Here is a 27,445-nt window from a genome sequence, read left to right as displayed (position 1 = left end):
CCTAAATACAGAATACAACCTGACTACACATTTATCCCCATTTCAATTCTTCCAGAAGAGTCATTTCAGCATAACAAACATCTATTAAAAGCCAACAGCATATTATAACAGTGATAATAAGAAATATCAACATATTGTTTTGAAAACAAAAGCACCTCAGACTCTGATTTCATCTGATTTATTTAATGTCTGTATTTCATGCCCCTTGCCCGAATATATGTCAGTACTGAAGGTTGTGGATATCAATATGAGCAGTGCCTTTGTAATTCATAAAGTCCTCTGACTGAAACAATTGTCTTGTCAAATGAGACAAGCAACAACCGTTACTCACAAGGTACAGGTGGCCCAAATTTTAAATAGACTCAACTAGCACAGAATAATTGTTCAGGAGGAAACTTGAGCACTAGAAGACAAAATGCCATGACAACATTTCAGTTTAACTTTCCTTCTGGGGTAACAAAGCACTCGGATGGATGCATCACTTTATTTTGTCACTTAGTTCACACAGGGAAAAGAGAATCTTTTTACAGAGAAAAGGCTAGAATTTTCAGAAACTATCTTTTCTAAACCCCCTGGGAACCAGGGGAAGTAAATTTATAATTTGTCCTCAGAAGGTGTTAATTAGACATGACTTTACATTTTCAAAAATCTTCTTAGCTCAGTTATACTGTTATAAATTGAGACTTAAGTGGATAGTACCTATCTTCTCCATAAATTAGATTTCTCTCTGGACCAAAATTTTGCATTAATCAAGGTTCAAAAGTTTGTTAGCACTTCAAATCCAAAGGCTGTACAGAATTACTGATTGATGGTAAAGTTCAGTAGAATCATACAGCAATACATTAATTGATCCTGTGTTCCCTAAAAGTTTTGAATGCACTTAAATCAGGACCATAACTCATAGACAATTTGTCTTCAATAAAGATGTTTCATACAGAATAACTTTAACATATGTTAATAGGCTTCTAAACAGTGCTGTATTTTACTTTGATTTCCACTATGTCCATAGATAATTATGTTCTTGGCAGAGTTATAGTAATAATAATTGAAGCAATATTTTCCTTAGAATCAATAATCCAAAGAGCAAATAAAATAATTCACTAAGAATGGATTATTCATTGATTAACATTCAAAGAAACATGTGGATAGCATATTAAAAAAAAAACAACTCTAATTCAATAGCTCACACAAACTAAGGCTAATCCTATTCTAACATTGTTTTATGAAGATTACTATATATAATACAAGTTCACATAGTTCAGCTACAATTCATCCCTACTCACATCAGTAGTGCAGTCAGAAGGCCCAGTGAATTTTCCCTTTAATCAGCACTTGTGAGACTACATTCACACCTTGTTTCGAGCTGAGTTGAGGCTGGGGCTCCCCAGTACATGAAAGACACAGATATAATGAAGCTAGTCTAGCAGAGGACCTCTGAAAAGGGCAGGAAGTCAGGATGAGTGACATGGGTCTGTTGAGCTTTCAGAAGAGAAGGTGGAGGGGTGAGCTTCCTCCTGTCTGCAGCTGTCTCATCGGGGGATACAGAGAAGATGGAATGAAACTCTTGGAGGTCCACAACGGTGACACAAGATACAATACACACAGGATGGAAATTCTGACTAAGTACTAGGGAAACATATTTTTTGCCTGAGCTTGATCAAATCCTGGAGCAGGCTTCCTAGAGAGCTTGTGGAATCTCCATCCATAGAGGAGTCTACAATTCATGTGGACACAACTGTGGGCAACTTCATCTAACAGGATCTGCCATGGGCAGCAGGTTGGACTACGTGACTTCTGAAAGTCCCTTCCAACCTAAACTATTCTACAACATCATAGATATCATCAAAGAAAATAATTAATTCAACTGTAACTGCATTCAGTGATGAATGCTAAAAGACATTAATTGTAAGCAAATACTCATTTGTTAAAATACCAATAAATGCAGTTAGTTTCTACTTTATCTTTTCACAACACTGGCTATGCATAATTTATTTTACCATACTTTTATCCCATAGAGGAAGAGTAAAAACGTCAATGTGCAAATCAAGTAATCTGCATCCTCATTTATACATGTATAACATGAATCAGGACAGTGGAACAAACTCCAGAAAGCTATTCATTCTCTGCGGACAAACTCATCAAATATGACTCAAAGATAAGTTCATAATATCCACAAAAATAACAATTTAAACAACCCAGTGAAAGATGTTAGAATATGCATCAATATGTTATTCGTTGCCCCTGGGTGTTGACTGTGAGTGAAGCTAGTATTTCCATACACAAAGGCTGAGAAAACAAGCTCAGTACAGAAGTCATGCTGTTGTCCATCCATCTCTCTCCTTCCGCTATAATATTTACATACCCATTTCTTTGCAAAGTCCATGCTGGCTATAATAGTAACTCATTAACTCTGCACTGTTCAAATGTTCATACTGGTCACTAATTCCCCATTTGTGAGTTTCTGTGTCCTCATAACCACCTGCCTAATGGATATCTCTGAATAAGCAAGCATAGCTTGCAGCCAGAAATACCACTTCACAAAGGATTACTTTGGCTTTACATAACATGAGAATATTTTATCAGAATTATCTTATTTCAGTAACTTCCTAAATACTAATATTAAAAATGCTCCAACTTTTACTATTAAAATTCATTATATATGATAGCATAACAGCTTAGTTTGGCAGAGAACAAAAAGTGCTACCCACAAACTCAGAACAAGCTGAAGAGCTAAGTAGAACTTGTCTCTAGAGTCACCAGACCTTTCAGCAGTGAAAGGAAGAATAACACAGTGATTATCTGCTCTCTGCAGCAGTGACAAAATTGTACTGTTAACAAGCACTGCAGATGTATTTTACTATATATAAGACAAACATACTTCTTTTTAACTGAAGACTAGAAACAATCAGTAAAATAATGCTAAAAATGGATGACTACTGAAAACTTCTGCAGGTTAATGTTCTCCCATATCATACCTACCAATACAAACTAGTCCAGCAACAACAGTAAATATATGATAACAGAATCATTTGTTTACCAATATGCATTCTATTAAGGAAAAAATACAGTAAAGCAAGATTATGTTTTCATTTGGCTCACAGTAGGACATAATGCACTCATTTAAATAAAGTAAACACACAACGAAATATCCAGTCTTGTGAAAAGGCAGTCCAAGTTCTACATCAATATATGCATCTCCAGACATTTACAAAAGATTATTGCTAATGTACATGCAGAATATTTTGCTTTTTATTCTTTAAATTAATACGATGAAACTGTCTATTTCTTAGCAGGAACCCATTATTATGAATGCTGGTATTAAATTTAGGTGGAGATTAACTATGCAGTAAAGTCACATATTTCTGAATCAATTTCTCAATTTTCTGTTTATATGCCATGGTGTTGCTTGCAGCTAAGAACACTCATAGCAAAAGGAACTGAGAAGTTATGAAGGAAAGATGAGATGTCAGTGGTATGTATTCATCTGAATTTTCTTGAGCATATATAGGTTAATTTTCAAATACTTACCTTAACTATGCCACGGATATGCATTTTTGCTATCATCTCTGCAGTGTAAAGAAACATCAGTAGAGTGTCGAGAGTAAATGTCACATACTGGAGAGGAGGATAATGCTCAAAAGTCTTCGGAGTGTTCATACAAACAGAAATAACACTGATGATGGCACAGATTCGTAATAAAGAGTGTACCCACTGGAAAAGAAAACAAGACATCACAAGGTTGCTTTAATGTTTAAAACCTGCTCAAATACTTATCCTCTCTAACTTGTACTGACACTTCTTGTAAACACATATTCGTGGTTTTCTTTTACATCATGATACACATATTTAAGGTGCTAATCTCAAAAGTAAGCACTCCTGAATTTTTGAAATATACAAAACAAGTTATTACGTAATATGGGAGGTTGTATAATTCATAAACCAAGTATTAAGAGCCAGGAAACCAAGAGTAAAGACCTACCCTTTCTACTTTTGTAATCCTATTTATTTTCAAATGACAACTTGTCGCACTTTATATACCGACAATATGTGATACTATTAGATGTTATAAATTGAGTGAATATATTAAATGAAAATATCTGTGGAAAATTTTAATTTTGCATTTAGATTAATTGATTTTTCAGTGTTTTTTTTAGATGAATTGATTTTATTTCAGTTCATAATTCCAAAAATGAACGGAGAGGCACAGGGATTAAAATCATCAGAATAAATATAGAAAAAGACTGTCACAGAAAATAACTTCTATATCAGGATACACTTTTGTTCAAAACAAGTTTTGTTTCTGTGAGAGAACAGTTCATTTCTAAGACTACTTAGGTCTCCATCTCACAACAGTCATTATTAATAAGGCTATATTTAGTGCCAACCACACTGGGAGGTCTAATGAGAAAGCAGAATGTATCGGTATAGGGGTTAAGCATTGGATTTTATTTTTTTGCTTTTAAATCAAAACGCTGCTGAAACATCTTGAAACCAGACAAGGGTAATGAATCAGAGTTGGTAGGGTCAAATCTTTCAGGAAGAAAAAAAAAGAAAAAAAAAAGACACTTCAGCAAGCAAAAAATAACCCAAAAACAAACAAACAAACAACAAAAAAAACTGAGATATAGAGGTGAATTTACACCAATTTGCAGAAAAAAATATACAGTCATTTACACCAATTCACACCTTCTGATATCAAGAAACAGCCAGAACGTTTATTTCATTTAATGATCACCTAAATGTAATCATATTTGACTTCAAATACCTCTACTGTTTTGTATATTCTAGGCTCAAATTAATAACCTGAAAGTGGAAGGCATCTGATGCATTGTCTCGTGTCCCTTTTATACAAACTTTGTTTGAACTGAAAAGAAATAACATAAACAGTAAAGTTTGACTTATATGACAAGAAAAAAGCTGAATACTGTACACTGAGAAACACATGTAAATAACCCTGCATATATTCCTGTAATAACATTTTGAGCTAATTACAAGATTCAATGTGAATATTCTTTTTTAAATTATTTACCATGAATAATTAATACATGGGTGTTGTAAATGATTTACATGTTAATTGTTGGGAGCAAAGCAGTATGGATGTGGCATCCATAATGCAATGGACATGATAGTTTCACCAAGAACAGGTATTTATTTTAGGATATTTTACTTTCTGCTTTCACAGAACAAAATTTTCTATTTTCCTTTAGGAGAAGCACAAAAATGCCTTCTCTACAAAACCATGAATCATTCAAATAACATAGGAATCCCAGATGCACACTGACTGCTGAAGTAAGTGATCTAATCATAACAACCATATTTATGTGGCAAAGGCATTTTCTTAATCCTTAATTAACATTCTGCTAATAGCTCTGTTCCTAATGAAACAATCTTCCCTTTCAAGTTACCAGACAATTCTACACTTACCTATTGTGTAGGGCACATTGTAGGTCAAATTATACTAGAAAAATATGAGCTGTACTTGAAAATAAACAGTCTAAATACACTTTTATATTCATGAGAGATGTAAAAAAAAAGGAGATTTGAAAGTCAAAACTATCAACTGCTGGCAACCACTTCAACAATGAAATGCTCTTTTTGTCATTCTTTTCAAAAGCTCATTTTGCAAACTTCACTTCTAGTTTTAATAAATATGTAGGAAACAGAGACATTGAAAAAACGGCTGTGTAAAACAGCAATCGGTAGATCACAGAATTGTAGGGGTTGGAAGGGATCATCGAGTCCAACCCCCCTGCAAAGCAGCCTCCCTACAGCACAGACTATAGCAGGCTGCACAGGTAGGTGTCCAGGAGGATCTTGAATATCTCCAGAGAAGGAGACTCCACAACCTCCCTGGAAGCCTGTTCCAGTGCTCTGTCACCCTCACTGTGAAGAAGCTCTTTTGCATATTTGTGTGGAACTTCCTATGTTCCAGTTTATGGCCATTTCCCCTTGTCCTGTCCCCACACACCACTGAGAAGAGGTTGGGCATGTTCCTTTGCCTCTCACACTTAAGGTATTTATAAACATTAATAAGATCCCCTCCCAGTTTTCTCAAAACTGAACAGACCCAGGTTGATGAATGTTGGCAAATGTTATTTGATCATTCCCATCACCTCTGTATGGAAAACCAGCCATGTGATTTAGTTTCTGAGTTTTTGCCAAAAAAAAAAAAGCAAAAAACAAAAAACTTGCAGATGAGTAGCTATAGCTCAATAAATTTCTGACTATTATTTCAGAACTTTTCTTAGAAGTCATATTTCAACAATATAAGTTGCATTTAACTTACAATTAATAGCTACGGAAAAAGATACCTACTGGCTTGTTAATCCACAGAATATCTGCATTGTCTGACAAAGACTCATCGGGACCAAAATCTGTAACTGGCTGGGCTTCCACCCTTGAACTTTGTTTCCTTTTCAGCATCCTGAAGTTAACTTTTGTTATCTATGATCGTGAAATGTCCTTGGGGAGAAAAAAAGAGAAAAGACATTAATTCACCAAAACTATTTTATAATGCCCTTTTGAACAGTTTTATAACTAATCTAAAGAATTTTCACAGAATCACAGAATCACAGAGGTTGGAAGGGATCGATCTCAAGGGATCATCAAGTTCAACCTCCCATACAATAGGTCGTGCAGGTAGGCATCCACGTGGGTCTTGAATATCTCTATGGAAGGAGACTGCACAACCTCTCTGAACAACCTGCTCCAGTGCTCCTTCACCCTTACTGTAAAGAAATTCTTCCACACGTTAGTAACGAACTTCCTATGTTCGTTTTAGGTCATTACTCCTTGTGCTATCACTACACACCACCAAGACGAGCCTGGCCTCATCCATTTGCCTCCTACCTCCCTTTAAATAATTAGAAACATTAATCAGATCCCCTCTCAGTCTTCTTTTCCTCAAGCTGAACAGACCCAGATTACACAGTCTTTCCTCATGGGAGATGCTCCAGGCCCATAATTATCTTTGTGGCCCTCCACTGGACTCCCTCTAAGGGTTCCCTGTTGTTTTTGAACTGGGGAGACCAGAACTGGATACAGTAGTCTAAATGTGGCCTCATCAGGGCAGGGTAGAGCAGGAGAATCACCTCCCTCGACCTGCTGGACACACTCTTTATTGCATCCCAAGATACCACTGGCCTTCTAGGCCACAAGGGCACACTGCTGGCTCATAGCCAACCTGTTGTCCTAGGTTCTCTGCAGAGCTCATCTCCTGCAGGTCACCCCTTAACCTGTACTGATGCAAGGGGTTATTCCTTGCCAGGTGAATAACTCTACACTTGCTCTTACTAAACCTCATCGAATTCCTCTCTGCCCAGCTCTCCAGTCTGTCCAGGTCTTGAATGGTAACACAGCCTTCAGGTGTGTTGGTCAATCCTCCCAGCTTTGTATCATCAGCAAACTTGCTGAGGGTGGATTCTATCCCTTCAATCAGGTCACTGATGAAGATGTTGAACAAGACCAGACCCAGAACCAACCCCTGGGGAACACTGCTAAGTTACAGGCCTCCAAGTGTACTCTCCACTGCTGGTGACAACCTTCTGCTCTAAGCTCAGCCAGTCAACCATGCTCAACCCACCTCACCGTCCACTCAGCTATCCCACATTTTCTAAGTTTCATAACAAGGATGTTGTGAGATTTTGGTTTCATGCCAAATGGATTTTGTATTTATTAACAAGATCTTCTTTTTATTAAAAAGCTTTGCCTATATAAATCAGTGACATGACTCTCAGTTTATGCCAATTTACTTGAAAGTATGCAGCTCAAACAATTTCCAGAAACCTAGCAGCACTGGCAGAAAATTCAGACCAATATGCGAAGGCGGCTATTACTGTGAACTTAAATCCAAAGTAATCATTGGATGGATTTAACCTGAAGCCATTTAATTTTATGGTGACACTTCCATTTATTATACTAGGCTAAGATAAAGCCGAATAAGCCGAAGGCAAGCAGGAGATCTTAAGTAGCAAACAGATGTTATTGTTCTTTACTGAAATCAAAAAGTCTTTTTGCTATGTACATCTACTATTAGCATGCATTTTTCTAATACTTTTCTTTAATGTCAGTAATGCTAGTAAGCTAACAGTGGGAGAGTTGGCTGTCTCTGGGGCTTATGTTGATACATGGGAGCAGAGAGCAAAACGTGCTGTTTCCACAAGATTAGGCAGAGTTTGGACATTCCTGCTCGGGTGGCACAGAGGCTGAGCCTTCTGCAGGCCTCAGCGATGCAAGCAGCAACCACTACACACCACAAGTGCAAAAAGGAAACCTAGATATTAACATTGGCTTTCCCCTAGACACCATTCATCCCCAAATCTGAATAAACGCAAAGAGTTGATGATGCATTCTCCCAAGAAATCACAGCCTACCCAGAAGGGAGCACAGGGCTTACACAAAAACTGTCTTTCATGAAATGCAATCCCTTAGGCATGGTTTTTCAGGAAGGTGAAAGGGAAGGAGAAAGCAAGATCTTGGGCCTTGTTATACACCTTTGCCCCGGCCCAAATCTGGCTTGTAGGTGACACTACACTTCCAAAAAGATTATCAGCACTAACTAATACACAATACGTGAAAGCCACAAGTTGTCCATCAAATATCACAAGGTATGGTCATGACTGCAGTAGGAATGCCAAAGAAACTGTCCTTAGTTAGCTGGAAGAAGTCGTGAGTTCAAAACTACAGAAGTGATCGTGTGGTTGGCCTCAACTGGCTTTTTCACCACACAAGTCGCTGCTTTTCAACCACTTGGCACCTGTACACCCCCAGCAGTCTCTTCACTATTATGACAAGCATCACCAAATCATGTTCTTCCAGCTCCCTCTGAGTCCATCCCGCTCTATTTTTCCTTTTTCAGGTTTGCTCCATTCTCAGAAGAGTGCTTTGTGCTTTTTCCAATTATGTCTCTCCATATGTAAAGTCCTCCTTGAAAGCCTTTATGAGGTATTTGGATTACTCTCCTTCACAGCTGTTAGTAAACTAAAACTCCTGATCATGACAACTATATGATCAGCATGACCAGCCTATATGCATCTTTCTCATATTTGCTGTCTAATAGATAAAAACCTGGACACCTAATTAAAACTCTAGACTATTGGTCTCAGTTTATATAGACCATAACGATGTAGGGTCTTCAGCTGAAGGAGCTGAAATTATACAGTTCTGGGTTGTTGGGTTTTTGTTTGTTTTGTGGTTGTTTTGTTTTTTGTTTGTTTGTTTGTTTTTAAGAAACAGAAATGATGTAAAGGTACAAAAGTACAAAATAAAGGACAACTTCTGACATCTTTATTCATGTTGGATGATAAATCACAGTAACCTCATACAAGTGACGCTTACAAGCTGACAATAAATATATGCAAATATTGTAAAATGAATATGATAGATTTATAGTCCTCCTCTAACAAATGAAGGTTGCAATACAAACATATCCATACAAGCTGTCTGCTCTTTTAAGACCTGTACTTAAGCTTCATGTTTCCACTTCCTTCCCATAAACAACATTGCTACTTTTTAATAAACTTTCCTTCTTTCTCCTATTTGTTTCCAAGACCAATGTAATAACCTATTTTCTCGGTTTAAACCAAGTACAGCTAGAAATGCTCAAAGCCTTGGAAATGGTGTATTTTTTGAGGTCATGAAATCTTAAAATTGCTACATTTAGCACAATAATAAACTTACTGCAATTTCTTCAAGGCTACAGTTCTCAAGACCTCAGAAGGAAAAAATAACACTTTCTAAAATGTTTCCTGCATGTAGGTTTCTTTACAAACTCACTTAGAAGTTAATCAGTCAACCAATAAAATATTAATTTTTTGCTTATCATTTCTGCATTTCCTAGTATACTCTTAAGAAAATGCTTTTCAATAAATAAATGATCAATAAGATAAGTACAATCAATAAGAGAATCATGAAAGAAGTCTTAGGATTTGAAAAATGAACAATTGTTTCGAAGAGGACACTCCTTAAAGTGTCCATTTGGGGAAGAAAGTAAATAATTACCAACTAGCCATTAGAGAGGCTCTGTAGTTTTTATGCTTTTCCCAAAATTGCTGATTTAGAAATCTGATGGGTAGGAAGATAAGCCATACCCTTCTAAAGAAATCCCCATCTACCCTTATACTGAGTGACACCTTTATTTGTTTGTTTGTTTATGTCTTTATTGGATACATGAACTTTAGATGTGAATAATGGATCCAGTTCACATACTTAAACAAATAAATAAATAAAGGGATCAGAATTCTTCTTTTTAAGAAATGGCCTTGAAAGTAAGCTGCCATGTATATAAATCCAACAGAAGAGAGGAAACATTTTTGGAATATAAGAACATCTTGTTTTAACTTTTGGACTGCAATCCATTTTGCCCCTTTCCTGTAAGGGGGAACTAACATAAAGATGAATGGAAGGAAGGGAGCTGTGCAGGAACTCCTTCCAGCATGCACCATGCAGTGAGCACTACACCAAGCCGTGCTAATGGGGAGGCTGCAGTTCTCCCAAACCTTGACTATAAATCCACCCCTGCAGTTCCCACATTGATTCCGACATACATCATTAGGCCCTTCTTTGATCACAACCTGTTATTAACATGAAAGGCCTAATAAATTCTCTAGGATATATTCCTAGCTGCAGACTTTTTAAGAAATACTGGGTGCAGGGAAAAAACAGGTTTTGAAACAAGAAAATACCATGGAATTCTGGGGCTACGTCTACTTCAGACTTCTCTGGAGCATTTATTTTACAATAGCAATGGAAATCTGTAGCACAGATGCCAACCTTCTCAGGCAGGAATGAAGCCTATTTGCTTTTGAAACTCTCCTCTATTTTTAGAAAGAAAAACAAATTAAAGGAAGAGAACAAAACAGAATATGATTCACTCACTGTGTCCCTTCTGATCCATTTGGTCAGCCTGTTCTCTCTCTCTCCTCATGAACAACCTTTTACACTACCTGAGAACTAAATTTAATAATACACTAGATTTATCAGCATTACACTAAATTTTCAGCTTCTGCTGAAATGAAACTATGCTAACACAATAAATGGTAAATTTAAAACTGACTGTGCACGTAGGTAAAGAAAAAGTCTGAAGAGGGTTTAATCCTAGTTTGTGATATCCGCACTAACCGTAAGACACTTCTGCTGATGGAAGTTTGCACTTCCTACAAAAATCAAAAGACAAATTTAAAAAAGTAGCTGATCCTACACAACATCAAAACCTGAGAACTCTCTGTCTTATTTACAAAAAAAAAGTTTGCTGTATATAGCATATTCTGCTCAAGCAGTTCCTACTACAAACTCAGGGAAATGTGCTTATAAATGTTCTGATAGAAAGAAAGTGGTTGAAAAATGACTTCACATAAAATAAATAGAAAAAAAAAAGCAGATATTCCTATCTAAGATTTATGGAGAGAGTTCAAAAATCAGACAAATCCTTGGAATCAGCAATGTCTGGTTTCCACCATGTTTCTGTCTCACTGTTTGTTGACTTTGTCACCTGAGAGCACTGCCTGAAGGTCCTCCCATGGCTGGCCATTGGCAAGAACTCTCTTTGATGCAAATTCTCTCTTGTCTGAAGATGTGAGCTCCAACTCAACTCTTCCCAGAAGCAGAACATACAGAGTTCACTTAAACTTGTAATAGAATAATTATCTTTTAACTTCTTACTATGTATAGAAGCTAAAATCTGCCAAATATAAAATGGACGGCAGGAAGATGACATCAAGACCCATACATATGGCATGGCGATAAAACATTTTTTCCATGTTGTATTAAAAACAAATAAACAAAACATGCACAGGAAGAAGGAAGAACGTGTTCTTAGCTGCACTATGCATTATATGGTTAAAGGAAAAATAGACATTTTCCTTCTTCCCATAGTCAACTTCTTTCCCTCCTAGCAAATTGGCCCTGTTCCTGCACTAGCTTTGCCCTCCATCCCTGCTTTTGGGTGCAGTTGAATGTACAAGATATTTCAAGATTTCTCTTCATGTACCAGAATATTTGAAGTGAGAAAATTACATACACGACCGCACAGATACATTTAAGTTTAGAAGGCTAAAGACAGAATTCCAAAGGATCCAATCACATGACATATGACACTATGGATGTTATTAACTCATAACTAGTTTCAAAGAAAAGCTTATGTCCATGATTTTTATCTTTGTGCTGTATTATTATTCTATGTGATGAATTGTACCAACAAACCTCCTCATTATTTTACATGCAACTGACTGCTAACAGATGACAAAATGTCAGTATTTCTTAAAACCAAGCAAGATTCTTCACACACTAAATAAATAAGTAAATAAATAATAAAAATAAATAAGGTATCCTGAAGGAAATATCTGAAAAAGCACTTTCATTCACAGTTTCACATCATTCACAGGTAAGAAAGAAGTGACGGCTTGAGCCTACTAATAGAACCCTAGACCAAAACTATTGTGCTGGGGTTCAACAATCAGGGAAAGTTTAACATTGGCTTATTAGCTTAATGCTGCCAGTGTTGCACCTAGAGTGCTAATCCTGAAAAAAAAAAAACAAAAAAACAAAAAAACGGGCATCCAGGCTTTAGTTCTTTCCTTCTGACATGTTTCCTGTGTTGCTTCAGGCTAAGGACAATGCTCATGCCATATTTAGTTCTTAAATTTAAGTTATTCCTTTCAGACGTAGCCAAAATGATTGAGACCATTCAGCAGGCAGAATCAAATATCAAATTGCAAATAAATGCAGACCTCACATGAACAAGATGTAAGCCTACCATTACTGTTACACCACGTCTTGCGACAAGTTCCTCTCGCAGGAAGCCTTCCAACAACTGGAAGACACAATTCTGGAGAACCTACACCTATCCACCTAGAAAATGACCATCATAATTTAATATAAAAGAGTTGCGTTTTTGCATTTTTCAATTAAGAAAATAAATGTTAAATAAAAACAAAAACAAAGCTGAAGATGATATTTCAAATGCTGTGGTTGTAATCATGGCCACTGGTGGCACAGAAGTTACATGCAGAGATTACATTGATGGCAGTATATTCCCTCTATAGATCCACAGTGTGCTTTAACAGCTAGATTGTTTCAAATGTTCACTTCGAGTGCAGACCACCCACCTATCACTTGCTGCCCTAAGATTAGCCTGCTGCAGTCTAGTCTATACAAAAACCCTTACAAGGCCACAGCTGATGAAGAAATGCAGCAATGAGCTGTAAAGAGTCTTACTAGGAAAAAAATATAAGAGCTATGTTCTGGGATTTGTTTTTGTCGTCTGTTCTTTAGATGGAAATCGCATGGTAGCTCTGTATGAAAGCAAGGGGACAGGTAGCAAGTTATTCTTCGAGAGGATTCAGGGAACAACCCATCCTTTTTAAAACAGCCCACATTTCATAATCTCCTATGAATGCTGCAGGAGATACATTTTGCAGGATTTTAAAAGAAGGCCTGAGGGCCTTCCCAGTATGATGAAGGGGTGGAAAGGAGTTTCTCCGTGGGCAGAAGGCTGGCAGCACGCCTGCTTAAGTGATTATTTTAATGTTGCTGGGATTTTGTTGTACCACTGATTACACGCTATGGAGCCTACAACCTTGCATACACATCTTTTCACAATTTAAATTGAAATACATTAAAAATATAAGAAATAGTGATTATATTCTTTCAGCGTTGTTACATTTTTTGCTAAAGTAATTATTTAAAAAAAAACTGACTTGATTTTCCCTTTCCAAGTTCTTTTCTTTCTATCACTTTAGGAATTCCCAGAAAAACAGCCAACACCCATGTATTTTAAACTTGAAATTCTTAAAATAAGATCAAGACTCTTCCCTCTTCTTATCTTTTCTTTATGACAAACAAATTGACCCGTGATACTCGATCTCATTGCCGCAATAGAGTTCTTGCATGTTGCAGCCACAGACTTTGGAAACATATTGCCATCTTCATAAACACAATGACTGAATGTCATGCCCCAGGAATAAAAGGGCAAAGTTGTGAAGGTTTTATTTTGGGGGAAAAAAATTAAATGGAAAGAAGAAACCACAACATCACTGGCTAAATCAGGTTGGAAGGATTCACAGTGTCTCTAGTCTAATCATCTGCTCAAGCGTGGTCAAGTGTGATGTCAGACCATATTTGCACGGTCCTGAAAACCACCAAGGATGGAGACTGCACAGTTTCTTTGGGCATCTTGTTCAACTCCTTGAGTATCCTCATAGTGGGGAAAAAGGGATGAAAGATGAGTATATCACAGATAGATCAGAGAAAATAAAGGAAGGGAAAATAAACCAGTAGAAACAAGACAGTTTGAAACCACAGCCTGGAGACAGTATCTCCCAAGACAAGACAATTACCAGTATTTAACCTGACACAGGGAACTTCATACAGAGGTGAAAAAAGGAATTAAAATGTCATTCAACCCATAATATGCGTATTAGGCTGATTTTGCTCTTTACTTCCAAAAAGATTTCAAGCTCAATATCTACAGGAAGAACACCTCATTCTCTACCCATGGAAATATTGTATTGGTAACACGGTAAAAATAAGTTGATTTCACAAATGTATTGCCTCTATTTTACTCATAAAGACATCAAAAATCTTGTTTTCAACTGTCTGAATTCCTCAGTAACATTGAGGGGAATCCCAAATTCCAGAAGCCACTAGCAGTTCTATCTCATCATGATACACATCCAAGAAGGCATTCTCATCCTGGGAAATCACTGACTTCCCACTTCTTCCTGAGTTTGGTCCTGCAGCCCAACACCTCCTGTAACAAAACTTGGTACTACTTTCTTAGGGGAAAGGTTTAAGGCCTGAAATCCTACACGGTTCAAGATACGGGATGGAATGAATGCCACACAGCTCCTCGTGGTGCTTATGGTGACATCAGTGTCCAAAAGGAAGAAGTTAGAACAGTTTGGATGCTAGAAACTGGTATTTCCAGGCGTGTCTCAAATGTGAATGAACTTTGGCAGACTGAACTTCAGAATAAAATAAAAAGATATAACAAACAAAACGACCATGAGTCTATACTTCAACACCATTGAGTGCTATGGCTTTGACATTTCATTTTAAAAACAATGCACCCAGCTGAAGCAATTAAAGAATTCCTTCAGCTCTTCCTAAATGTTCCTAGAGATACACTCATGGACTTGCAGCAGCCTTCTAGCAGCCTGATAGACCAGCTCAAAGATGTTTTTATAACCCATCCAATGATGTTTCTTAATTTTGTGATTTGCGCAGCAAAAAATAGTTCACTGTTAGTATGTATTATTTCTTTTTTGGTCGCTTTTTGGTTGGAGGTATATGGTGGCTGTAGAAGGAAATAAATAGAGGGATAATGGAATGGGAAGTTGAGATGTCACGTCAAAAAACAAAGACCCAAAAAGCATTTAGATAGCATTATGCCACTGTGAATATTTTCTTGGTGAGAGACTCAGAATGCAACGATACAGCTGAAGAAATCACAGCTAACTTATAGGTTGATGGGTACCTAAAGGCTGTCGGAAATCCCAGCTCTTCCTAGAAACGTGCCTTTGACGTCAGGAGTGCTAAAACAACAAGATGTGAACACAAAACCCCTATTAACTATGGTGAGAAAGGCATATGCCTAGGCCTTTCTCCACTGGACCAATGTAGACCCCAGACACCGACCGCTGACTGCAGGGAGACGCACCGCAGCTCAGCCTCTCCCCATCCATACCGCACCCGGCGGCTGACGAAGCCCAGCAGAGCGGGCCCCACGCCGGGCTCAGCGCTAACCACGCACCCGGCCCGCACAGTGCCGGCACCCAGGCCCCGGACACATTCCTGCCCCGCAGGCCGACGGCGAGCAGCCGCCCTCCCACTCCGCCCCGGCGCTGGCCCCCTCCCACCGCGGGGCTCGGCCGGACGCGGCCCCGGCTATCCGCGGAGCCTCGCACGGGCCTCTCGTCGCGCTTTCCGCCGGCGGCCTAAGGAGCGCGGCGGCGGTCAGCGGCGCTGGGTGCGCGGGGGGCCGGGGATGGAGCGGGGAGGAGCCGGGGGTCACCGTACCGAGCCAGCGCCGCACAGCGAGCCGCGCCCGATGCTTCCAACCTACCGCCAGCATCCGCCTTCATGGCGCGCTCGGGAGGGGCCAGCCCCGGCCCCCGCGGGTGTGTGAGGTGCTAGCGGTGTTTCGGCGGCGGAGCGGGGGGAGCGGAGCGGAGCGGAGCCGGGCGGCCGCCCTCGGTCTCTCGGCAACGGCGGCGGGTGGGGCGGCCTGCGGGCCCCGAGGAGCGGCCGAGGAGGGGACGGGGCCAACCCCGCGCAACGTACGCACACCCAAGCCAAAAAAGAAAAAAAAAAATAGCCCAAAAATCCACCCCAGGTTCTGAATCCTCCGGGTTCAGGAGGCGCGGAGCTCAGTGGTTTGGGAGCCGCAGGGTGAGCTGAGGCCGCCGGTGCCTGCACGGAGAGCCATCACGCAGTGAGGAAGCAGAACGCAACCCAGGGAGCGCATCCCAGGGTGACACATCTGTGGCAGCTGTCACTGCCGGTGCCGCTCCTCGGCCCCCAGCATCAGTCTGAGCATGTAGGGTGCTCTTTGGAGTGTGTGCGCCGGCTCACTGAGGCCTAAAATAGCTACGAGTGAATGAATGAAGAGAGAGCCCGACATCACCTGTTGTAAAGGAATACCTTAAATAAATGCTTGGAAAACTACCTCTGCCAGTGAAGCCACCGCATTCCAATCTGTATTTTTATCTTCTTGGGAGAAAAAGAAAAAAAAAAAAGTGAATTTCAATAAACTATACTTCCTCTTTAAATGATTCCAGCTGATAGCCTTCTGAGCCTGTAAAATTAGCAAAATCAAAGAGATAATCCTGCAAATGCAGTTGCTATGATGGCGTTAAAGATGTGGAATAGGATTTGAAAAATGAAACCCTTAGCAAAATGCCACAGGAAACAGAAGGGAAACGTATGGCATAAATTGCATTAAGTTGTGTTGGATTGCATCTTTGTGACCGTTACAGCAAAAAAGCTAATAAGCCTGTCAGGGAGCTGGCCTGAGGTTTATGGATGCAGTTCTGTCAGTGCTTATGTCCTGTGTTAACAGCACTAGCAATTCCAGTGAATCTGAATTCCTAATTATAGTGTTTGCAGAACTAGTGTCTCTAATAGTAAATGACCAGCTGATACAGAAAAAAAAGAAAAAAAAGAAAAAAAAATGAAGAAGGAAAAAGTAAGCAAATCAGTTTAGAAATAAATGTGTTTACAAGTCATACCCTTAATGCTCTTAATCATTTTCCTCCTCAATTATATTTTAGTAGTTGGAATAAGTTTTTAGGCAGCATTATGCTGTTGAGGATACCATCTCTCGAATGAGAAGTGACAGTTGCAGAGAGTGAAACTTTAAAGCTACATCTAAGCAAAAGAAGCCAGCCTATGCAAAGCCCATGTGGTTTTGTACAACTGCTTTTCAGTGGATATACTGACCAGTGAAAAATGATACATGATAGAACATCTCAGTTTAGTAGGGATCTTAGGAGGCCATCTGGTCTGGCCAATCTGCTGAACCAACTTGGTTGTCCTGCAAATGAACCTGAGTGTATTCTAGTGTATTCACATCATCCTTAACTTATTTCACACTTCTGCTTTTACCTCCGATCATATTTGGAAGCTGTTCGATTTTGCCCTCCCTACCCCTGTGCAGCTTCTGTGAACTGCAGGCTACTAACAGAGACAGACCAGTACTTCAGTACAGGGTTGGATTCTCTCCCATTCTCTGTCCGTGAACATGACCTGCATCAGGTGGTGATACTGCTGGTAAAATGATTTAACCCTTGATGCTTTGGTGTGCTTTCTGTGAGCAAAGGAAAAACAGTAGTGTCCTTCATTTATAGAATCTATGATAGAATCGTAGAATTGTTTGAGTTGGAAGGGACCCTTAAAGGTCAATTAATCCAACCCCCCCGCAATGAACAGGGACATGTACAGGTAGACAAGGCTGCTCAGAGCTCCTTCCAGCCTGGCCTTAAATGTCTCCATGAATTGAGCATCCATCACCACTCAGAGCATCCTGTTCCAGTTTTTCAATATTCTTATTGTAAAAAACCCTTTTCCTTATATCCAGTCTAAATCTCCCTTCATTTAGTTTGGAATGATTTCTCCTAGTCCTATCATAAGAATTGTGAAGAGCTGTGGAGTTAATTGAGATCTGTTATTTGCCAGGAAAAGCTGTTCCTTGATCTGGCATTTCATCACAAATTTACATTGATAATTGCCACAGGGAGAGCAATTACGAATACTTTAGAAGTTAAGTTGCACATGTCATGTATATGAGTATAAAGTGGAAAACTTAGATATTTATACAATGTCTGATATAATTTTGCAACAAATAACAGTTGTTTTATGTTTAAGGCTATAGTTTGGCTTTATTCTGATTTAGAAAATTCCCATTGGGCAAGCCAAAAACAGACAGATAAGGACTGAATTTGGGTGTTAAGTGGAACTATATAATGTAAAATAAGACAAAAGGAAAGATGCATCTCCATAACTATTTACCTTTCCTTTCTCTAAACCTAGAATAGAAAAACAGATTTTATTCATCCCTCGAGCTCCAGCACGTGGTTGAAACTGGTCATGAGGAAACTTTCAAATGAAAGCAAACTATAGGCGATTCCAAAGGACTGATACTAAGAATTCAAGAGCAGAATTGTCGCCCTTTCCTATCACTTTACTTTCTGTAACATGATCTGTGAACACAGAAAGAGCTTCCATCATAAAAGGTGATTACAAATCATGCTTTCTAGTCCTGCTCACTCAGAAGGTCCTGAAGAAAAAGGGTGAATGCAAAGCATGTTTCTGTGTGTTTTGTTGTGAAATTTGTATAGCTCTCAAGGCCTGTGTTTTGTTTGTTTCTTCTGGAATGAAATTAAATCAAGCAGCTATATAGACAAAAATTAGGAATGAGTTTCTAAGTTGTACCAAAGCAAGCAAGTAATGAACCTCCCATCTTCCCCATTTTCAGTGAGAAAGATCAACTGTTAAAAAAGGAAAACTCTAATTCTAGGCACCAACTCTTCTGTTTTATAGAACTCAATTGCTACTCTCTCCTTTGCTAATGTATGTATAAATATGTGCTTCTACAGCAGTATATGCATTTTTTGTAGTTGAGAATAGGGAGGAACGTTATTAATAATGAAATTACGGACTTTTATTTTGAACATATTTGAGCTTTATTTGTAATTTTCTTGTTCTCACCATCCATATATGTCTATTAAGGAGTTGAAGAGAATGGAAAAAAAAAAAAATCTTAAAGCATCCCATAGAGCTGAGCTTAATGGAAATGCTATTGTTGGAATTTGATTAACCACTTAGAAAATAACTCACTGCTTGATCTGATTTCAGCTATTCCGTAATGAGTGAAAGAATTCATGAAATATTCATTTTGGAATGATGGTTGAGCTTTTAAAAAAGGTCATAAAATATCATTTTGGAATTCAGAGTTCAACTTCAGACCCAAAGGAAGATTTAATCATTTAGGCATGGGATGGCAGTCAAAAAGTTGCTGTCTGGCCCCGAGGCATCCAAATCCCTTAGTCATCTTAGTGGCTGTCAGCACAAAATTCTCCAGGAATCTGAAGTTCTGCTCAGCACATGCGGAGCAGCATCACAGTGACAGGACTCCGCCTGATTAAAACTGATCCAACAGCCCAGCATTCTTCCAGCTGCCTGCTTGGTATGGCTCAGGATGAGAAGTGCCTTCACTTGGAAGCATATGACCATCACAAAAATCATCACGGAACAACTTCGGGCTGATGAGTGCAAGAGAAGGTGCATTACTACTATTCATGAGATTTTGATGGGGATGGATTGTAAAACTGCTGTTCTGTGATTAGTGTCAACACCAAAGAACTGGAATAAAGGACATGGAGTAAGTTTTTTAAATTTCCAGATATTAAGGAGAGTCCTAAATCTACAACTAAATGTGTATGTATGTGTGTTAGCTTTAAAAAAAATGGTATAGGGGGCATTAAAATTAAAAAATGGTAATAGGGGTAATAATGGTCACCCCTCTCTTTATTTCTGTCTTCTTCATTTTTGATTCAACAAGCAGCAGGATCAATACAAGACAGAGCACTGAAACTATATGAGAAAGGTTGCTGTGGCCTGGAAAATCTGGTGTACATGCGCTCAAGTTGGACATTAAACCTGAATTAATGCTTTTATGCCTCTAAAAAGTCAGCAATGTTCATTTTTGAAATGTACCGTCCGTAGGAACAAATCTTCACTTATAGAGATAAGAAAGATCTTTCATTTCAAATCACTCTTGTAACTAGTTAAAAACATACAAAAATCATAGACATTCATTGTTTTTATTGTATTTGCCACTATTTTTGATTTGTTGAGATTCCTGGGCAGCAAGTAGCATTGTCCCTTTGAAAAATAAAGTGTATTTTGACAGTGAGGTTTTATGTTGAAAAATGTCATGCCCATTTGTGTCCTTTCTTGGCCTTTCCAACAATAGTGTCAGCATGGATAGTACCAGAACTTGACTTTCTTTCTGAACAAAGTGCTGAATGGTTAAGAATATGATAGCATGTTTTTAAAAACATACCATTATTGCTGGCATTCCGAGCCGCCTTGGAACCTCATGCTTAAAAATCTCATGCTGCCTTAAGGCCTCCGTAAAAGAAGGGTAGTATTGCTGTTTGAGGGGATTAACTAGTAAATATTAAACAAACAAGAAACCTACCTACTATTTAAAGTTTTGCCTGAGACCTGAAAGTGTAAGCTAAGGCTTTACACTAGGGTATAAAACAATAACCTCTTGATTAATGTTGGCCTGTGAACTGTTTGGATAGCTTATATTCACTACTACCCAGGCCAGCTACATTCAGGCCAGCTCAGCTTTAATCTTGTTCTAACCTTGATCCTATAACTCCAAAAGCTATTTCTATTCCCTGTGTGATACATCAGCTGTCCCAGATTCCATGTCATGTCAGCAAAAAGAATACAAGGTTTTCTGCTCTGTACAGCTCTGCTGCCAACGGTTAGCACAGAGATGAATCTCAACAGTTGTGTGCATTTCCAAATTGGTTAATTTAGGTAGATTTGAGTTACCTGTCAAGTGTTTTGGTCTGCAGGTACTAAAACAGCTTGTCACAAGCTAGATCTTTAGAGACAGCTAGTTTGGTGACTGTGTGTGTGACAGAAGCGATGCAGAATCACTGGGAGCTTCTAAGTCTCTTCATTCCAGGTTTTATAGAAATGTAATAAGTTGTGAGGTTTTCAACTTCTGTTTAATTTTAGAAAATTGCTATGTAAGTGAATGCCTCTGCAATGTCTCTTCATACAAAAACTGGTGGTGTTACTATACTGGGCTCCATGGAAACCCAGAGGATTATTTGACAAGTTTTGGTGGTCTCCAGTTATATTCTTAAGCTTAGACTCTTCACTAGATTTTCCATATTTTGTTTTATATAAAAAAGTTCTTAAAAACAGCATGGAATTTTGGTTTGCAAACCTAATGCCTTAATTAAAGAGACAGAAAAATTAAGCTGGCCACTATGAGGCTGTAATAAAAGAGTAAGAAGAGTCCATCTGCTTCCCTGCACCAAATCAAATCTGGTTTAGCAGCATGGTATGTAATCAGAGTTACAGAATCACAGAATGGTTGAGGTTGGAAGGGACTTTTGGAGGTCATTTGGTCTGAACTCCTGCTCAAAGCAGAATTGCCTGAAGCTAGCTGCTCAGGGTAGTTCAGAAGGCTATGAAACCACAAAATAACCATCACTAGTTTGAACAGGAAATTACACTACTTTTTCTTCTCCTGGTAAATAAAATTGCAGAAGAAAGACTTATCCCAGTCTCTCACCGTACCAAATCCTACAAACTTTTAATGAGAGCACTAATAGAGATGTACTTAAACTGAGGTTCAGATGTAGGATGTTTAGCAGCATCAATTTTCTTGATTTCAGATCTTTATTTGAAGACATTTCTTGTCTGACAAGTGCTACTTAAATCCATTGCCAACTTTTCAGAAGGCTGTTCAACATTAGTAGTATGTTCCATTTCCTCCTTCTCCTCAGCACTGTGTTGAATTTCTCTTCTCCACTTCTCTACCACCTCTGCAGGCGATGACATAATGACACGCTAAGTATACATCTACCAAGCATCTACAGGTATGAAGCCTCAGTCTGAAACTCCAGTATGTAGACAAAGTAGCATTTTATGAGCACTACTTTGTGTTGGTGTACATTATCTAGTGGAGAACAAAGCTCTTTGCAATTATGTCCAGGAGTGGCTGAAAAGCAGTGAGAAGTCCTCAAGTCTGTACGTCAGGTTCTCATTTAGAAAGAGACTGTCTCCCTTTAAATTGATAAAAAACCTCTTAGACAATATAGTGTACATATATGCATAAGTATCTATGCATACATACAAACATTTTCAGCTTAAATAAGCAAATAATAGATCCAAGCAGAGGATAAAATCCAGTAAAGAAGCACTGGAGATACTGTATTAGAGGCAAGTACATATGGAAACAACTACTAAACTTAAGCTCTGGGTGCACATTTGAAATAGCCCACTCCTGAGCTGTGTAACTGTGCCTTCTCAAAATTCAGAAGGTTCACAGCCAAAATGTATGTGTTGCTTAAAACCCCAACAAAGGTAAATCAACAAAAAATAATGAAGCGATAAGGTCAACATATCATGACAGATGTTTTCTCCTCGTACATTTGAAGTTGCAGTTTGCAGACTGCTCGAAGGTTTTGCAGACACATATCACCACCAGTCTGCACAGGAAAAAAGGAGAGGGATGAACAGATGGCAACATTTTAGTGTGTGGATTAAAGATAAATTTAGTGCCAAAAGGGAATTACTATCGTTTAAAATGCAGAGCTTTCTATTATTTGACTCAAACTCCAGACTTCTAGCAGTACGATTTCTGACAATTACATTGTTCTTAAAACTGCTGCCTTTTTGAACTTAGAGGTCCTAGGATTTTTTTATTATCATTATTTATTGATTATAACACTTCAAATAAATTTCAAAAACAACTGCACAGAGCACATTGCTGTATTAAGTGTGGACTTCAGCATTCAAGGATTGTCAAAAGTAAAGGCCTGCCAATTTACTTACCTTTTCACTAGATCCATAAAAGTCAAATGCAAGAGCTTAGTCCAGCGGTAAACATTTGGAATACTGAAACCTATTGGTCAGTCTAAATATCAGACTTTTACTGGTTGCATGAGAAAATTTTGCAATGGAAAATAATTATAAAGGACAGAAAAACTGTTAGAAATTTAGTGTACAACATGCAACAGCTAAATGCAGGACTGTAAATTGTTTTTCCTAATAAATAGCCTTGCTCATGCTACAGGACAAAATTATGTGCACTACAAGTAGATAGCAAAGTTGTAGACTCCACAACTTCAAGGTAGTATGTTAAAAAAAGGCAGAATTCTTATGTTTTAATAGCCAATTGGAATCAAGTTTATTTTAGTATCTTCAGGGAATAAGAATGTACATGGGTTGCTTCAAAAGTAATGCCTCCTATTTATTTCTGTGAGAACAACAGATAAAAAGCGTAATAACACTGTCTGATAGAGCAAATTCCCAGCTAAAAAACACTGTTTTTCAACACTGTCACCACCAATAGCTGATTTGTGCAGATAAACTGACTAAGACACTCTTCATTTCATGGTGTAACAGCCATGCACTGCTGTCTAGAACGTGGCTTGTTCTTCACTTTGCTGTCGTCACTGCTGAAATGCACCACCCACTTTCTCACTGTGATGACATTTACTGTTTGGCCTTCATAAATGTTCACCAAATATTGATGAATGTCAATAGGTGCCTTTTTATTTATTTATTTTTTGCATGGAAGAATTCAGTTCTTCACCTTTGCTTCACATACACTTCCATGTCAGATGCCATTTTTCTGTCAGATTGCTCCTTTGCTGCCATGGCATCAAGATGTAATGGAATATTGGTGGGAAGGTTCAACCTCTACTGCCATGTCACCACCACCTGCCTTTGATATTGTGAGCCAACATAACAAAATAGGAGGCATTACTTTTTCAACAGCCCTCATATGTTATGACAGAACAGATTTTCTTCCTGTCTATTCTTTTGTGTTTCAATGAAAGTGCATATTTCAAATGGAAGGAGTATTATTCTGAAAATTGGACTTTGTAGGCCCCAAACTGGATTTAAAAAGGTTCTTTGGCATCTATAAGACCAATAGAGCCTAGTCAATTGATTGACTTACTGTTCACAGAAAGATCACTGGCAGAACTACTTATGTTACCGGGAATCCTGGGAACTGTACACTTGAGTTCAATATGTTAAACCCAATTGCATTTTTGGAAAAGGCAGTTTCTGTAAGATTTTTAACACAATTTTAAAGGTATGTAGAGCAGTATGATCTGCTCTATTCAAGGTATATAACATGAGAATAAAACAAAAGTTATTCGTTTTGTGAAAGCTACTGAAGATTTTGGCCTACAAAACACACTCTGGAACCAATTAAATCTTCTATGAACTCTCTGCTTTAAAACTGCCCTTGTGCATGTGTAGGTAAGGACAACTATACTGTATTTTAGGTAGTGGAAGTTTGTTTTCTTAAGAGCTTTCCATCACAGGTATGTATCAGACAGTCAGCAATTCCCCAGGACAACCGTGGACTCACAGGGTGGCTGAGGCTGGCAGGGAGCTCTGGACCTACCAGCCCCTGCTTCAGCAGCACCACCCAGAGCAGGGTGACCAGGCCCATGTCCAGGTGGCTTCTGGAGAGCTCCAGGGAGGAGACCCCCACAGCCTCTGGGCAGCCTGTGCCAGTGCTCTATCACCTGCTCCTGGTGTTCAGAGGGAGCCTCCTGGACTAGTTTGTGCCCACAGCCTCTTGTCCTGGCACTGGACACCACTGAAAAGAGCCTGGCTGCATCCTCTGTGCACCCTGCCTTCATGTACTTATAGGCATTGATGAGATCTCCCTGAGCCTCCTCTTCACCAGGCTGAGCAGTCCCAGATCTTGGCCTCTCCTCACAGGAGAGGTGTTTGGAACCCTCTGTTCACAACACTTGCAAAGAAATGCACATGGTCATTCCTGCCAAATTTCACTCATTTGGTATGTCTCTCCCTTCTTTTAGGTTAGTTTTAAGCTGCTTCTAAACTCTCATGCTGGTGTCCTGAAGTACTGTGCTGTGTGTGCTAACGAGCTGCTGGGCATCAGCTCACTGCTGATGTTTATACATTGGTGCTCACCCAGCCTGGTGCCAGCCTGTGACCTGGATCTGCTGCACTGCTGCTCAACCTAGGGCTGCAGGGGTAGCATCAGTCCCAACCACTCTGCCGCACAGCTTTCCCTGCTGCCTTACAGGGCACATCCCAAACAGCCATCTGTCAAAGGACGTGGGGATACGCATACCTCAAATATTTACGGTGCCTGCACTTTGAGACTGAGACGGTTCACTCACATCTGTGTGCGGGCCACTTTTAAAACATCAAAATAAACCATCTGGCTGCGCAACTGTTTCTAATTACTTCCCTGCCTAGACTGTAAACTTCAGGGTTTGGCACCGGCCTCCCTCCCAGAGCGCTGCCCAAATCCCGCTCCCAGGCAGCTAATCACCGCCACTGCAGCGCGGGGGGAGCAGCCCTGGAGCTGGGCTTGTCCAGCTCACAGCTCTCCACACGCCCAGCGGCTCCGTCCGTCCATCCGTCTGTCCATCCGTTGTCTGTCCATCTATCCAAGGGAGGCAGCAGGAGCACAGCTGGCACGATGCATGCGCGTGGGCTGCTGGGACTGGTGTTGCTGATGGTGTCAGTGGGCTCCGTGCCCAGTTTGCGGCCTGCCACCCCCCCAGCCCTGAGGTAAGTGCACTGGGGAACTGATCCTGGGGGGTTATCACCCACCTTAGGGGATGCGAGGTGTGGATGTGGAGAAAGCAGAGTGGTGTGCAGGTGTGAGGTATTTTGTGTCTGAGATGGAGAACTTTCATGCATTAAAGAGGGAAAAGTTGGACAGGGATGGCTGCTTATGCCCAAACCCTCAAATTCTACTGCTGAGTAGAGCACAAGTAGACCACAAACTGTGTGTGCCAGTTGTCTCAATGTGGCAGTGTGATGAGCCTTATTTTCCTTTAGGTCTTTGTCTCCATCAGGTCCAGCACCTGCCTATGCTTGTAGTCAGCAGCTCTTCTATCCTAAGCCTGTAACATATAGTGTCTGAGGAGTGTGGATACTACCAACCTCAGTCCTCAGCATTCCCTAGCATGGTGAACACCTGCTTTTGGCACTTGTCACTTGGCCTTGTTCTGTGTTCTGTTTTCTGCAATCCTGATCCTGGTGAGGCAGCTTCTGATTCTCCTTGTGTATGTCCTGCAAGTTCTGATCTCCACTGCATGACACTACTGCATGGCAGAACAGCAAATCCTCAGATCTTGCATGTGTTTTCTTCTGAATTTAATAAAATCACAGCCAGTGAATTTGTACATGGAAACCAATGATTACTGCTGTTTTCTGTTCTGATGAAAACATAGATCCCCTATCTCTGACAACCAGAAGGCTGTAAAATGGTTACTTTTGCAAATATAACTCTAGTAGAATCAGCCACAAATTGCTTTATGATATTCTGTGTTCTAGTTTTGCTGCTTAGAAATTCTGTCTTTTGTAAAGCTTTTGGAATAATCCAGACCAAAATGCTTTATAGCAGATAATCAAATTATACATGGATAGTACATATATGTGGAGATACATATGCATACATACCAGGTAGGTGTGAAAGAGATGATCCTAACGCAGTTTAACATGATAATTAATATACAATATAAGCATTCCTGCAGATAACAAGGATATTTCTGATAAACAGGATTAAAATCAAGTCATTTGAGGAAAATGACACTTTGAAACCATAAACAAATCTGTGGTGTTAAAAACCATGTGGGGAATAGCTGTGGCAGCGGGGTGGTTTCCTCAGTAGCACCTGGCTCTGACCACAGCTTCTTCTCTTGACTTTCCTTCTCAGGAGCTCCTTGGGCAGCCCTGTTTTGTGCCTCCTGCCCCGTGCTGAGGCAGAGCTCCGGTGCCGTGTCCCAGGGGGCCCACTGTGCAGCGGCAGGGGCAGGTGCGACTGTGGGGTCTGCATCTGCCAAGTGACGGAGGCTGGCAAATACTATGGGCCGCTGTGCGAGTGCCAAGACTGGGTGTGTGAGATCTACGACGGGAAGGTCTGTGCAGGTAAGGAAGCTACTGTGGCGACTGGAGCTTTAGAAAATTAAGAATCTAAATGAAGTCCAGAAATATGTTGGAAACACAGCGTGTAGTTATAGCAGAGACGCAGTCATCTGTGCATCTTACAGTATCGTAATAGAATCATTTAGGTTGGAAAAGATATTTGAGATCATTGAGTCCAACCATAATTTAGGACCTTTAATTTTTAACCATTAATTAGTTTTTTGACTGAGCTTCATAACACAGAGAAGCGGGAAAACTCTAA

The 27,445-nt window shown here is 39.6% G+C and overlaps 2 protein-coding genes across 5 annotated transcripts in view; one reads left to right on the top strand and one right to left on the bottom strand.

The window, feature by feature from the left end:
- NALCN (sodium leak channel, non-selective) overlaps positions 1-16,553 on the bottom strand; it is a 214,682-nt gene extending 198,129 nt beyond the window's left edge. For 2 of the 3 annotated variants that reach the window (XM_015274986.4, XM_015274991.4), the window contains exons 1-3: positions 16,061-16,553; positions 6,316-6,462; positions 3,529-3,711 (exon numbers count right to left, since the gene is read on the bottom strand). In XM_015274986.4, the coding sequence (XP_015130472.1) occupies positions 3,529-3,711; positions 6,316-6,423 (291 nt within the window). In that variant the 5' untranslated portion in view covers positions 6,424-6,462; positions 16,061-16,553. Of the gene's footprint in view, positions 1-3,528; positions 3,712-6,315; positions 6,463-16,014 lie in introns of all 3 variants that reach the window. The other variant, XM_040653961.2, reaches the window with a different exon arrangement.
- A 9,035-nt stretch (positions 16,554-25,588) lies between these two features.
- Positions 25,589-27,445, top strand: part of ITGBL1 (integrin subunit beta like 1) — a 137,058-nt gene continuing 135,201 nt past the window's right edge. For both annotated transcript variants that reach the window (XM_046900718.1, XM_416966.7), the window contains exons 1-2: positions 25,589-25,821; positions 26,975-27,186. In XM_046900718.1, coding sequence (XP_046756674.1) covers positions 25,730-25,821; positions 26,975-27,186 — 304 coding nt within the window. In that variant the 5' untranslated portion in view covers positions 25,589-25,729. The remainder of the gene's footprint in view (positions 25,822-26,974; positions 27,187-27,445) is intronic.

Source organism: Gallus gallus, chromosome 1 (genome assembly GCF_016699485.2).
Source record: "Gallus gallus isolate bGalGal1 chromosome 1, bGalGal1.mat.broiler.GRCg7b, whole genome shotgun sequence".
In the NCBI taxonomy this organism is placed as follows: domain Eukaryota; kingdom Metazoa; phylum Chordata; class Aves; order Galliformes; family Phasianidae; genus Gallus; species Gallus gallus.
This window is presented reverse-complemented; position numbering and strand designations above follow the sequence as displayed.